This window comes from Marmota flaviventris, chromosome 4 (genome assembly GCF_047511675.1).
Source record: "Marmota flaviventris isolate mMarFla1 chromosome 4, mMarFla1.hap1, whole genome shotgun sequence".
NCBI lineage: Eukaryota > Metazoa > Chordata > Mammalia > Rodentia > Sciuridae > Marmota > Marmota flaviventris.
Window position 1 is genome coordinate 128313843 of NC_092501.1, and position 12914 is coordinate 128326756.

General features: G+C 33.0%; 1 protein-coding gene across 4 annotated transcripts in view; it reads left to right on the top strand.

Annotated features, from left to right (window-relative positions):
• The window catches only part of Rb1 (RB transcriptional corepressor 1), a 161197-nt gene that overhangs the window by 3033 nt on the left and 145250 nt on the right, over window positions 1–12914 (top strand). For 3 of the 4 annotated variants that reach the window (XM_071611499.1, XM_071611498.1, XM_027928767.2), the window contains exon 2: window positions 552–678. In XM_071611499.1, the coding sequence (XP_071467600.1) occupies window positions 552–678 (127 nt within the window). Of the gene's footprint in view, window positions 1–551; window positions 679–12914 lie in introns of those variants that run through there. The other variant, XM_071611500.1, reaches the window with a different exon arrangement.

Consider the following 12914-nt stretch of genomic DNA (forward strand, 5'->3'; position numbering starts at 1 on the left):
TTATTCCTCACACTGTTGCTATTATTATTAGATGTTAAATAGATATCAAATTAAAGAAAAGAAGTTAGTGAATAAGAATTTATTGAATGCTTACCTTAGTTAAAAAAGGTCAAGGAGTAAAAGCTGAAATAAGTGCTGTAATAATTAATATTATGTGAAACATTGGTAAGTGTAGACTACAATTTAGCAAACTCACTGTCTTTGAATGAACTGTTTAATATTATCTGTAGACTTTTCTTTCTGTTATTATCCTATTTCCCAAACAGCATTAACTATTGTACTTAATTTCTTTCACAAAGCTGTTTTGCTGCACTCGAGTATATTTGATTAACCATGTCAGAAATATTCTTCACTGTGTAGCTTCTTTATTTTGGAAAGACTATGAAAAAGATAAACATGTTTAAATTCTAAGTGTAATAATTTTTGAAGATAAAATAAGATATTAAAGTACTTATGTGATGTTCTCTTTCAGAATAGTGCTATTATGTGCAAACTGTTGAAACAAATGTTTATAAGTATGTGCCTGTTATATGATTATTTTCATTTGTTAGGCTTGAGTTTGAAGAAACCGAAGAACCTGATTTTACTGCCTTATGTCAGAAATTAAAGATACCAGATCATGTCAGAGAAAGAGCTTGGTTAACTTGGGAGAAAGTTTCATCTGTGGATGGAGTATTGGTAAGGATTTTTCTTAAAGCTCTTTGAAAAATAAATGTTCTCATTTAAAAAATAATTTCAAATCATTGTAGAATATTTGGAAAATAGAAAAAAAGGAAATAAAAATTAGTAATAATTCCATTACCCAGAGGTTACCTACTTCTGATAACATGAAAGTGTTCGGAAAAAATCTCCACAAATAAACCTCCCAGTGAAGTCTTTTAGAGCAAATCTTAGGTATTGGATTTTATTTGTAAATACCTCACTATGATGTAAAGACTTTAAAAAATATCTTCTAATATGCAATCGGTGCTTAGAATCAGTCTTAGAATTAGTTTTGTTAGAATTCAGGATCTTTGATAATATCTTGATACATTTCTTCCAATTTTTCTTTGTGTGTGTGTGTGTGTGTGTGTATAAATATATAATTATAACAGCAGAAAATAATTGCTGTTGTTTTTATATGTACCAGGATAACATTCCAAGAACTTTGCAAATAAGTCATTTAACATTTCACTGAGATGTGAAATATAAGATCTTTACATTTTATATTTAAATGTGCAATCTTCATTTTATGGATGAAGATACTGTACAGAGAGGTTAAGTAACTAGGCCAAAGTCCCTAGAAAATAAGATCTCAAAATACAAATTTAAAATCATATATATAGTTATATGTAGTTATCCATGATTTTTTATCGTGCTTTTTTGCATTTCAAGTATCATGAACATTTTTTTGTTTTGTTATTGACTTGTTTTAGTAATATAGTTTCTAATGGTAGTATAATATTTTATCTAATAGATATTTTTTAGTTTGGTTCTTAGTGGTATTGGACATTTAGTTTTTTCCCCCCAACTTTAGGTATACAGGCACAAAATAATTTTGAAATTATTTTTTAAATTTGTGAAATAAATTAATTTATGGATATCTGGCATTTTTTCTTACAAGTTGGATTACTGAGTCAAAAGCTATGCATATTTTTGTGACTTGACAATTATTGCTAAATTACACTCCAGAGTGACACTTTGAATTTACTTTATCATCATCATAGTATAAAAGCACATGTCTGTCTGTTTTTACTAATCAGATCAGCACAGCAAAATATGTTAATATCCCATCTTTAAAAATCCTATTAAACATTCTCTCAAAACTGGATATAGTGGTTCATGCCTGTGATCCAGCAACTTGGGAGGCTGAGGCAGGAGGATCACAAGTTCGAGGCTAGCCTGGACAACATAGCACAATCCTGTTTCAAAATAAAATATAAAAAGAGCTGGGAGTATAGCTCCATGCTGGGTTCCATCCCTAGAGCTTAAAAACAAAACAAAACAAAATGAAGCTCTGCCAGTAAAAAAGAATAAGTTTCATAGTTTTAAAGATCTGAACATAATCTCAAACTCCTTATTTATTTATTTTAAAACATTTTATTTTTTAGTTGGACACAATACCTTTATTTTATTTATTTATTTTATGTGGTGCTGAGGATTGAACCCAGGGCCTCTGATATGCTAGGCGAGCACTCTACTACTGAGCCACAAGCCCAGCCCCTCAAACTCCTTATTTAAAAGAAGAATACTAAAGTGTTTTGGATATATGACTTGGGTATTATCACTCCAGAGTATCTAGTACATATTGCCACTGACTTGGGTACTTTGTGTATAAAGATGTTTTTGTGTATATGCAGCTAAAGGGAGTCATAGCTCTGTCACCATTTCCTCTTTCTAAAATATTTTAATTTTCAGAGAATTTGGAAGGACTAGCTACTTCATAGAGAATATTAGTGAATACAGCTCATTTCCAATTTATATAAGTGTATTGTGTTCCAAACCTGTTTGCAAGTTGTTTCCATCCTAGTTTGTACAACTTTTTTTTTTTTTTTTAATACTGAACTGTAACAGAAAGAGTTTTAATAGCAGAGGCCCTTTTGTGCTTCAAACTTGAATACATATACAAATAAATGGGACTTTCTTACCCTACCCTTTTCTCTTCCTGGATTTGTCCCTTCCTTCCCTGAGAATTGGCATCTTTATTATTTCCTAATGATACTCATGATGGGGAATGGGACATATCAAATCATTCCTGGTTGTGTCCTGAAAGCAACAAAGCAATTTCATATTACTTCTGGGATTTGGGATATATTTTTACAGATTGTGACAGAAGATGATGTTCTTTTGTCTTATTATAATTCAACAGAACCTTTTTTTTTTAATTTTGAATATTTGTTTTATTTGATCATTTTAATTAGTAGCTTCAAGGAATTTACTTTTTTTTTTTAATTTTTTATTGTTGGCTGTTCAAAACATTACATAGTTCTTGATATATCATATTTCACACTTTGATTCAAGTGGGTTATGAGCTCCCATTTTTACCCCATATACAGATTGCAGAATTACATCAGTTACACATCCATTGATTTACATATTGCCATACTAGTGTCTTCAACAGAACCTTTGGTTGAAGTATTATTTTGAGTGATAGTGAAGTTTTCGAGGATTGGCCTGAGAATTAAACCTCTCTTTACACAATAATTTCCAAGAGAGAATTTGTTCTGAGAAGCAAATGTTATGATACAATATGACACAAATTTTATGACACTTTTCTTTCTTTTTTTTGGAGGGTGGTATTAAGCATTGAACCTAGGGATGCTTAGCCACTGAGCCACATCCCCAGCCTTTTCATTTCTTATTTTGAGACAGGGTCTTGCTACATTGCTTAGGTCCTTGCAAAATTGCTGAGGCTGGCTTTGAATTTGTAATCCTCCTGCCTCAGCTTCCGGAGCCACTGGGATTACAGGCATGAGCCACTGGGATTATACGCGTGTGTCACCGTGCCTAGCCAGTTGTCCATTTTCTTTGAAGCAAGAAGAGGAATGTAATAACTTGAGGGACTTTTAGCATTTCAAAGTGGATGATGCTTATTGGAATATAGGATGTGGAGTCAAACTGAACTCAGGTCTCAGATATATCATTTATTATCTCTATAATCTTGAACAAGTTACTGCAAATCTCTTAAGATTTTTTTTAATCAGTGAAAGAAGCTAATAATAATTTCTGAATTTTGGAATCTTTATACAGATTAAATAAAATTAATGCATATTAAACACTTATTAGTGTCCGTGAGTGAATATATTAGGTCATGCAAGCAGAATATTTCACTTAAGAATTAATTACCCTGGAAAATTTTATTACTAGTATAATTTTTAGGAGAACTTAAGAATCAGTTAAAATAGTTGATTTTTTTTTTTTTTTTGGCAGTGTTGGGGGTTGAACCCAGATCTTTGCACTTGTGAGGCAAGCACCCTACCACTGTTACATCCCATCCCCTAAATGGTTGAATTTTTAAATGCATGTTTAGTGATTCTAATGTGGTACTTTTATTTAAATTCTTATTTTTAAGTTCTTTTTAAAAATATTTTTTTTATTTGTAGTTGGACACAATGCCTTTATTTTATTTATTTTTATGTGGTGCTGGGGATCGAACCCAGTGCCTTGCAGTGCTAGACAAACGCTTTACCACTGAGCCACAACCCCAGCTCCTCAAGTTCTTTAGAGTGAGAAAAATTGTTTATGCATACATGAAAGCATATATTAAAGGGATATAGTGATCCTTTTAATAAAAATTTTATGAGACTTTGTCTAAAAGACTTTTTAAACAACATTTTAATATGGTATATGATTACTGTCATAAAGTTTCAATTTTCATTAATAAATCAACTAGGAGTGCTGTTTATATTGTGACTTACAGTGAATCAGTTGTTAGAATTTTGGTTTTCTTTCTGCATCTTGAATGCCAGTATGGTAAAATGGAAAAGGTGTTGGACTTCAAGGCAGAAAACTTTAGTTGTACATTAGTTCTCCCCTGTCTGAGGTTCTGCTTTGCACAGTATCAGTTACCTGTGGTCAACTGGGATCTGAAAATATTAGATGGAAAATTCCAGAAATAAACAATTCCCAGTTTCAAGTTTCATGCTGTTCTGAGTAGAATGGTGAAACCTCTCACCGCCTCATTTCATCCTCTGGAGATGTGAATCATTCCTGTCTAGTATATCTATGCTATATCTACTGCTTGTTGATCAGTCACTTAGTATCCTTCTTGGTTATCAGATTGACTATCATGGTATCATGGTGCTTATGTTCAGGTTACTCTTATTTTACTTAATAATAGCCCCAAAGTGTAAGAGTAGCTATGCTGGCAATTTGGACTTGATAGGGAGAGGCCATGAAGTGTTTCCTTTAAATGAAAAGTTAAAAGTTTGGTATAGATTGTATATGTATAGCATTACCTCCGAGATCCTGTAAGTTTGGTTACAGGTCACTGAAATATTTATTTTATGACATCTAGAATTGTGAATCCTTTCCAGAAAGTTTTCAGTTTTCTTTGCTTAGATCCATCAGAGGGATTTATGGTAACTATATAGCCTTACAAAATAATGTCTGTCTTAAATAATAAGACTTGGAAGTCAAATTAGTCTGTGATCTGTGGGCTGCTAAATGGATTTTGTTTTAGCAGGCATTAAAAAAAAATTAATCTTGTTGTACATCTCCGTCAGAGCTCTTCAGTGGAACTCTTGTTAAGTTGTCAGTCAGCAATAATATTTTGAAAGGAATCTTTTTTCCTGTTTTTTTTTTTTTTTTTTTTTTGAGCAGTAGTTCTCAACAGTGGGCTTCAAATACTTAGTAAGACCTGTTTTAAACAGATGTGGTGTCATATGAACTTTTTTATTTTTGTTTCCCTTAAAGAGCACAGGTAGAGTATATTTTGAGAATAATTCTTAAGGTTCTAAGATTTTCAGAATGGTAAATCAATATTGGCTTCAACTTAAAAGTCACCAAATGTATTAGCCCCTAACAAGAGAGTTACTCTGTCCTTAGAAGCTTTGAAGCTATGCATTGTCTTTTCCTCTCTAGCTATGAAAGCCCTAGATGGCATTTTCTTCTAATATAAGGCTATGTTAGCTTTTTTTCACTTGACCAAAATGCCTGACAAGAATAATTTAGAGAAGGGAAGATTTATTTTGGCTCATGTCTTGAGAGGATTAAAAAAAGTCCATGGTTGGCCAGCTCTATTGCTCTTGCCTTGAGGTGAAGCAGAGCATCATGGCAGAAGGGTATGGTGGAGGAAAACTCAGCTCAAGTCAGTAGGGAAGCTGTGAGACCGGGAGAGAGGAAGTGCTGGGGAGAAGATAAACCCTTCTAGGACCCACCTCCAGTGATCTATTTCCGCCAACTAGGTCCCACCCTTGAAACCTTTGTGCACAGAGGATCATGCTTTCAAACATATGAGCTTTTGATGACTTTCCACATCCAAATCATAACAAGGGCTGTTTTGTCTTTATTGAGAATCTGGTATTTAAAGTAGTCAACCTCATCAGTTATCTTAGCTAGATCTTATGGATAACCTGCTGGAGCTCCTACATCAGCCCTTGCTGTTTTATCTTGCACTTTTAAGTTACAGAGATGGCTTCTTTTCTTCATGACCCAAACTCTTCTATCTTCAGACTTTTCTTTTGCAGCTTCCTTACCTCTCTCAGATTTCATATAATTAAAAGAGTTAGGACTTTGTTCTGATTATATTTAGCTGGGTTGATATTCTATCAGTTCTACCAAAACTGTCTCCATATCAGCAATGGGGCTGCTCCACTTTCTTATTATTTGTGTCTTCACTGGAATAGCACTTTTAATTTCCATCAGAAACTTTTTCTCTACATTAGCAGCTTGGTTGACTGCTTAATACAAGATGCCTAACTTTCAGTTTACTTAGGCTTTTGATGTGCCTTCCTAACTAAACTTGTTCATTTCTAGCTTTGAGTTTAAAGTGAGAGTTGCACAACTCTTTCCTTTCATTTGAACACTTAGAGGCCATTGTAGTTTTATTAATTGGCATAATTTCAATATTGTTGTGTCTTAGGGAAGAGGGAAAGAGGGAACAGTCAGTGGAACAGTTGAGAGCACATGTTTATCAATTAAGTTATCTTATATGGGTGTAGTTCATGGTTCCCCCAAACATTTATAATACTAATATCAAAGTATTATATTTATAATACTAAAATCACCATAATAGGCAAAATAATAATTAAAAAGTTTGAAATATTGTGTGAATTATCAAAATATGATAAAAGAGACATGAAGTAAGCACATGCCCTTGGAAAAATGGAACCAATAGACTTGCTTTAATGCGGGCTTCTCACAAGACTTCAATTTATAAAATTCTCAGTATCTGTGAAGTGCAGTAAAACAAAGCACAATAAAATGAGGTATGCCTGTAGAGGCTTAATTTCATCTCATAATTCTGGAGACTGAAAACCCAAGATCCACATCTGGTGATGATCTCATGTTGTGCTTCTTAACCTGGTGAAAAAGCAGAAGGGCAAGTGGGAACGTGCAGAAGAAAAAATTATGAGAATGGTTTCCCTTTACAGCAACCTGTTCTTGTGGTAACTAATCTAGTCCCATAAGAGGAAAAGCTGACTCCCTTGAGAATTAATCCAATACCAAGAATGACAATAATCCCTCTGTAAACTCTAATTTCCTCTTAGAGGCCCCACCTTCCAACATTGCCCATAATGGCAATAAAATTTCAACAAGAGTTTTAGAGGGGACAAACCAAATTCAAAACACAGCAACTTCCCTGGACTCCCAATTCTTTCTAGGCAATTCAGAAGTCATTGTTTTTTCCTTTGGTTTCTTCTTCCTTGCACTGCTGCCTACAATCTTTTCCTCTTAAACTGTAGTGTTTGTGGGACTCACATTTTATAATTCCTGTCTTTTAGGGATCACTGTTCTTTATTGCCTAATGTCTAGTTTCTTATTTCATTTATTTCCTGGATTTTTAGTTCTTTCAGGCCAAACAATAAATATATTCCATGTTACTCTATTATAACTCGTAGCAGAAATCCTCAGTTATATATTTTTTTATGATTTTTTGTGCCTTCCCTTGGTCAGGTTCTTCACCAGAGAGGTACATTTGTTCAGTTAATGAACATACATTAACATATCCTTATCACTTCTGCGTCCATAGTTTGCATCATGGTCTACTCTTGGTAATATACATTCTATGGATTTTGACAAATACATAATCATATGTATTTGCCATTGTAGTATCATTCAGAATAGTTTCACTGCTCTAAAAATCCTCTGTGCTTTGCCTATTCATTTTGTCCTCGCTCTAATACCTACCTTTGTACTATCTTCATAGTTTTGCCTTTTCAAGAATGTAATACAGTAACCAAATAGTATATGGTCTTTTCAAATTGACTTCTTTCACTTAGTAATATGTATTTAAGTTTCTTCAATGACTTCTCATGCCTTGGTGGCTCATTTTCTTTCTGAATAATATTGTATTGCTTGTGTATGCCAGTTTACTAATTCATTCTATTGAAGAGTGTTTTGTCTTCTTCCATGTTTTAGCAGGTATGAATAAAGCATTGAAAACATAATATGTGCAGTGTGTGTGTGTGTGTGTGTGTGTGTGTGTGTGTGTGTATGTGTATGGTTGTAAGTTTTCAGCTCCTTGGAGTAAATGCCAAGGAGCATAATTGCTGGATCATGGTAAGAGTATGTTTAGCTTTATAAGAAAATGCCAAACTGACTTTCACAATGGGCTGCACCATCTTGCATTCCCAATATTATGAATGAATTGTCAGCACATTCTTGTCAGCATTTGATGTTGTCAGTGTTTTGGATTTTTTCCATGCTAACAGATATGGTATGGTATCTAATTTGAATTTGCAATTCTCTCATGGCATATGATGTTGAGCATTGTTTTCATGTCTTACTTGCCATTCACATAACTTCTTTGCAATGTATGTGTTTAGATCTTTTTTTTTTTTTTTTAATTTTTAGTCGTCTTGTTATCTTATTGCTGACTTTTTTTTTCTTGGCAGTGCTGGGGATTGAACTCATGACCTCATGCATGCTAAGCGACTGCTATACCCCCAGTTCTGTTTAGGTGTACCCACATTTCTGTAGTTGAATTTTAAGAGTTCTTTGCGTATTTTAGGTAATAGTCTTTTACTAGATATGTCTTTTGCCACTATTTTCTCTCAGTCTGTGGCTTATTTTCTTTTTCTGTTGACAATGTATTTTTCAGAGCCAAAGTTTTTACTTTTAATGAAGTAGAGCATGTCAGCTTTTTCTTTTATGAAATGCCTTGGTTTTATATCTAAAATGCCATCCCTAAGGGCAACTAGATTTTCTGCTGTTTTATTTTCTAGGAGTTTTATAGTTTTACATTTTACCAATGTAAAATTCTACCAGATGCCAATCTCTGATTCATTTTAATTTTTGTGAAGGGTATAAGGAAGTGTGTGTGTGTGTGTGTGTGTGTGTGTTTGTGTGTTTTGTACAAGGGTTTCCAGGTGTTCCAGTACTGTTTGTTGAAAAGACATCTTTTATTCATTATATTGCTATTGCTCCTTCACCAAAGATTAGTTGACTATATTTCTGGGCCTATTTTCTTTTCTGTTGGTTTAAGTTTTCACCAGTGTTTCACCATCTTTACTATTATAGCTTTATAATAAGTCTTGAATTTGAATGCTGACCATCCACCAACTTTTACCTTCTCCTTCAATATTGTGTTGGCTCTTCTGTGACTTGTATCTCTCTTTGTAAATCTTTAACATCAGTTTGTTGATACACACAAAATAACCTGCTGTGGTTTTGATTGGGATGAGATTGAATCCACAGATCAAACTGAGGTAAGTGACATCTTGACAATATTATCTTCGTATCCATGAACATAGAATATCTCTCCATTTATTTATATTTTATTTCTTTCATTAGGATTTTGTAATTTTCTCATATAGATCTGTACATTTTGTTAGATTTATGATTAAATACTTCATTTATGATGCTAACGTACATAGTATTGTGATTTTTATTTCAGAGTCCACTTCTTTGTTGCTGGTGTATAGGAAAGCAACTGACTTTTGTATACTAACCCCATCTCCAGCAACCCTGTTATAATTGCTTATTATAATTGGTATTAGTTCTAGTAGTTTCTTTGTTGATTTTTTTTTAATTTTTTTACATAAATAATCATTATCTGAAAACAAAGGCAATTTTATTTTTTTTAAATAAAATTTTAAAAATGCCTTTTATTTTCATCTTTTGTTTTATTGCATTATCCAGGACTGTGGTATGATATTGAAAAGATTAATTAAAAATTACCTTCTTCCTAATTATAGAGGAAAAGCTTTTAATCTCTTATCAATAAGTATGATGTTAGTTATAGGTTTTCTATAGATGTTCTTTATCAAGTTTAAGAACATTTCCTCAGTTTGAAGTTTGCTAAATGTTTTTTAAAAATTTATTTTAATTAGTTATATATGATAGCAGAATACATTTATGCAGTTTGATATAATATTCATATATGGAGTATAATTTTTCATTTTTCTGGTTGTACATGTTGTAGAATAACACTGGTCATGCAGTCATATGTGTATTTAGGATAATAATGTCTGTTTCATTCTACTATCTTTCCTACCCCCATACCCCTTTCCCTCCCTTCACTCCCCTGTATTAAGGTCACTCCTTTGTACTTATCTAAGGTCTCTCTGTTCTTCCCTAGCTCCCCACCTCCTTATTATGAATTAGCTTCTGCATATCAGAGAAAACATTCGGCTTTTGGTGTTTTGGAATTGGCTTATTTTGCTTTTGCTAAGCATTTTTTTCTAATTATTATTTTAGTTATCAATGGATCTTTATTTTATTTTGTTTTCGGTGCTGAGAATCTAACTCTGTGCCTCACACATGCTAGGCAAGTGCTCTACCACTGAGCCATGACCCTAGCCCTTTGCTAAGCATTTTTATCAAGAATGGATATTGGGATTTTTGTCAAACACCATTTCTGCATCTATTGATAGAATCATGTAATTTTCTTTTTTAACCTTTCTTTTTTATTTTTTTATAGCTTACATTAATTATTTGAATGCTAAGCCAGCCTTGCAAAGCCCCACCTAGTTGAGGGTTTTAATACATTGTTTGCTTTACTAAAATTTAGGATTTTTGCATCTATTTTCATGGTGACATTGGTCTGTAAGTTTTTGTTTGTTTTTCCCTATAATATCTTTGTTTGGTTTTGACATTAGGGTAATGCTGTCCTCAGCAATCATACAGTGAATTAGGAAATATTTCCTCTGCTTCTGTCTTCTGGAAGAAATTGAGGAATGTTGGTAGTTTAGTAAAATTTATCAGTGAGCCCATCTGGGCCTGGAGCATTCTATTTTAGAAAATAATAATTGATACTGTTGATTTTGGGTCTATAAATATGAGCTTATTGTATGGTGTATTTTTTGTGTTAGTTTTGTCAGATTATATATTTAAATAAAGTAGTCATTCCATCTAAGTTATCAAATATATGGGGATAGAGTTGTTTATATATTTCTTTATTATCCCTTTAAAGCTTAAAGTTTCTGTAATGACTTCCCCTCTTTTCTAATATTAATATTTTGTGCCTTTATTTTCTTAGTCTGCCTAGAGGTTTATTGATTTTATTGATTTTTTTATGAAGAACTAGCTTTTGGTATCATTGATTTTCTCACATTGCTGTTTTCAGCTTTACTCATTTCTATCCTATATTTTATTACTTCTCTTCTTCTACTTACTTTGAGTTCAATTTATTTTGACTCCCTAAGGGAGAAGTTAGATTGTTGATTATAGATCTTCTGCTTTCTTAAATATATGAGTTCATGTATAAATTTCCCTCTTGACACGGCTTTCACTGCATTTGACAAGTAGACAAATTGTATTTACATTCAATTCAGAGCAATAATCAGTTTTTGTAATTTTTAGAAGTATTTTGGGATTTTCCCTGTATCTTTTAATTGTTGAGTGCTAGTTTAATTCCATTATGGCCTCAGAGCATTCACTGTATGATTTCTATTCTTTTGAATTTGTTAAGGTTTATTTTATGGCCCCAGATATGGTGTGTCTCAGTGAGTGTTCCATGTAAGCTTCAGAAGAATTTGTACTCCAATATTGTTTGATGAAGTAGTTTATAGATGCCAGTATAATCCAGTTAACTGATGGTATATAAGAGAGTTTTTCATATTTTTTCTCTAATTATCTTTTCAATGTCTACAGGATATGTAGCCACATTCCTGCTAACATTGGTAATTTGTGCCTTCTCTTTTTTCTTGGATTATCTGGCTAGAGGTTTATTCATTTTAAAAAAAATATTTATTTATATATTTTTTAGTTGTAGTTGGACACAATACCTTTATTTTATTAATTTTTATGTGGTGCTGAGGATCGAACCCAGGGCCTCACACATGCTATGCGAGTGCTCTACCCCTGAGCCACAACCCCAGCCCTAGAGGTTTATTGATTTTAATATATTTTTTTCAAAACCTAGATTTTGTTTTTCTGTTTTCAATTTTATTGAATTTTGCTATTATATTTATATATTTTTATTATTTGATTTTTTTGGTGGCGGGGGGGACCAGGGATTGAACTCAGGGGCACTCAATTACTGAGCCACATCCCCAGCCCTATTTTGTATTTTATTTAGAGACAGGGTCTCACTGAGTTGCTTAGTGCCTCACCATTGCTGAGGCTGGCTTTGAACTCAAGATCCACTTGCCTTTGGACTGGGGTTGTGGCTCAGTGGTAGAACGTGTGCCTAGCAGATGTGAGGCCCTGGGTTCCATCTTCAGCACCACATAAAAATAAATAAAATAAAGGTATTGTGTCCAACTACAACTAGAAAATAAATGTTATAAAAAAACAATTAAAAAAAGATCCTCCTGCCCCAACCTCCTGAGTTACTGGGATATAGGTGTGCACCACTGCGCCTGGCTTGATTTGGTTTTAATTTTTTCTTTCTTTTTTTGGTGGTACTAGATATTGAACCCAGGGACACTTTACCACTGAGCTACTTCACTAGTCCTTTTTAAAATTTTTTGAGACGGGGTCTTAATAAGTTGCCAAGGCTGGCTTTGATATGAGATCCTCCAGCTTTAGTCTCCTAATAGGATTATAGGTGTGCGCCACCGTGCCCAGCTAGTCTTAATGTATTTATTTATTTTCTGTAATTTCTAAAGGTAGAAGATATGTCTTTGATTTGTGCATTTTATTTATAAACATATATATATATACACACACATATATATAATCCTTTAATATTATAAGATTTATGTACTATAAACTGTTAATGTTATAAAACTTCCTTTAAGTACTACTTTAGCCACATTCCACATGTTTTGGTATGTTGTGTTTCTGTTTTCATTCAGTTAAAAATATTTTCTAATTTACTTGTGACC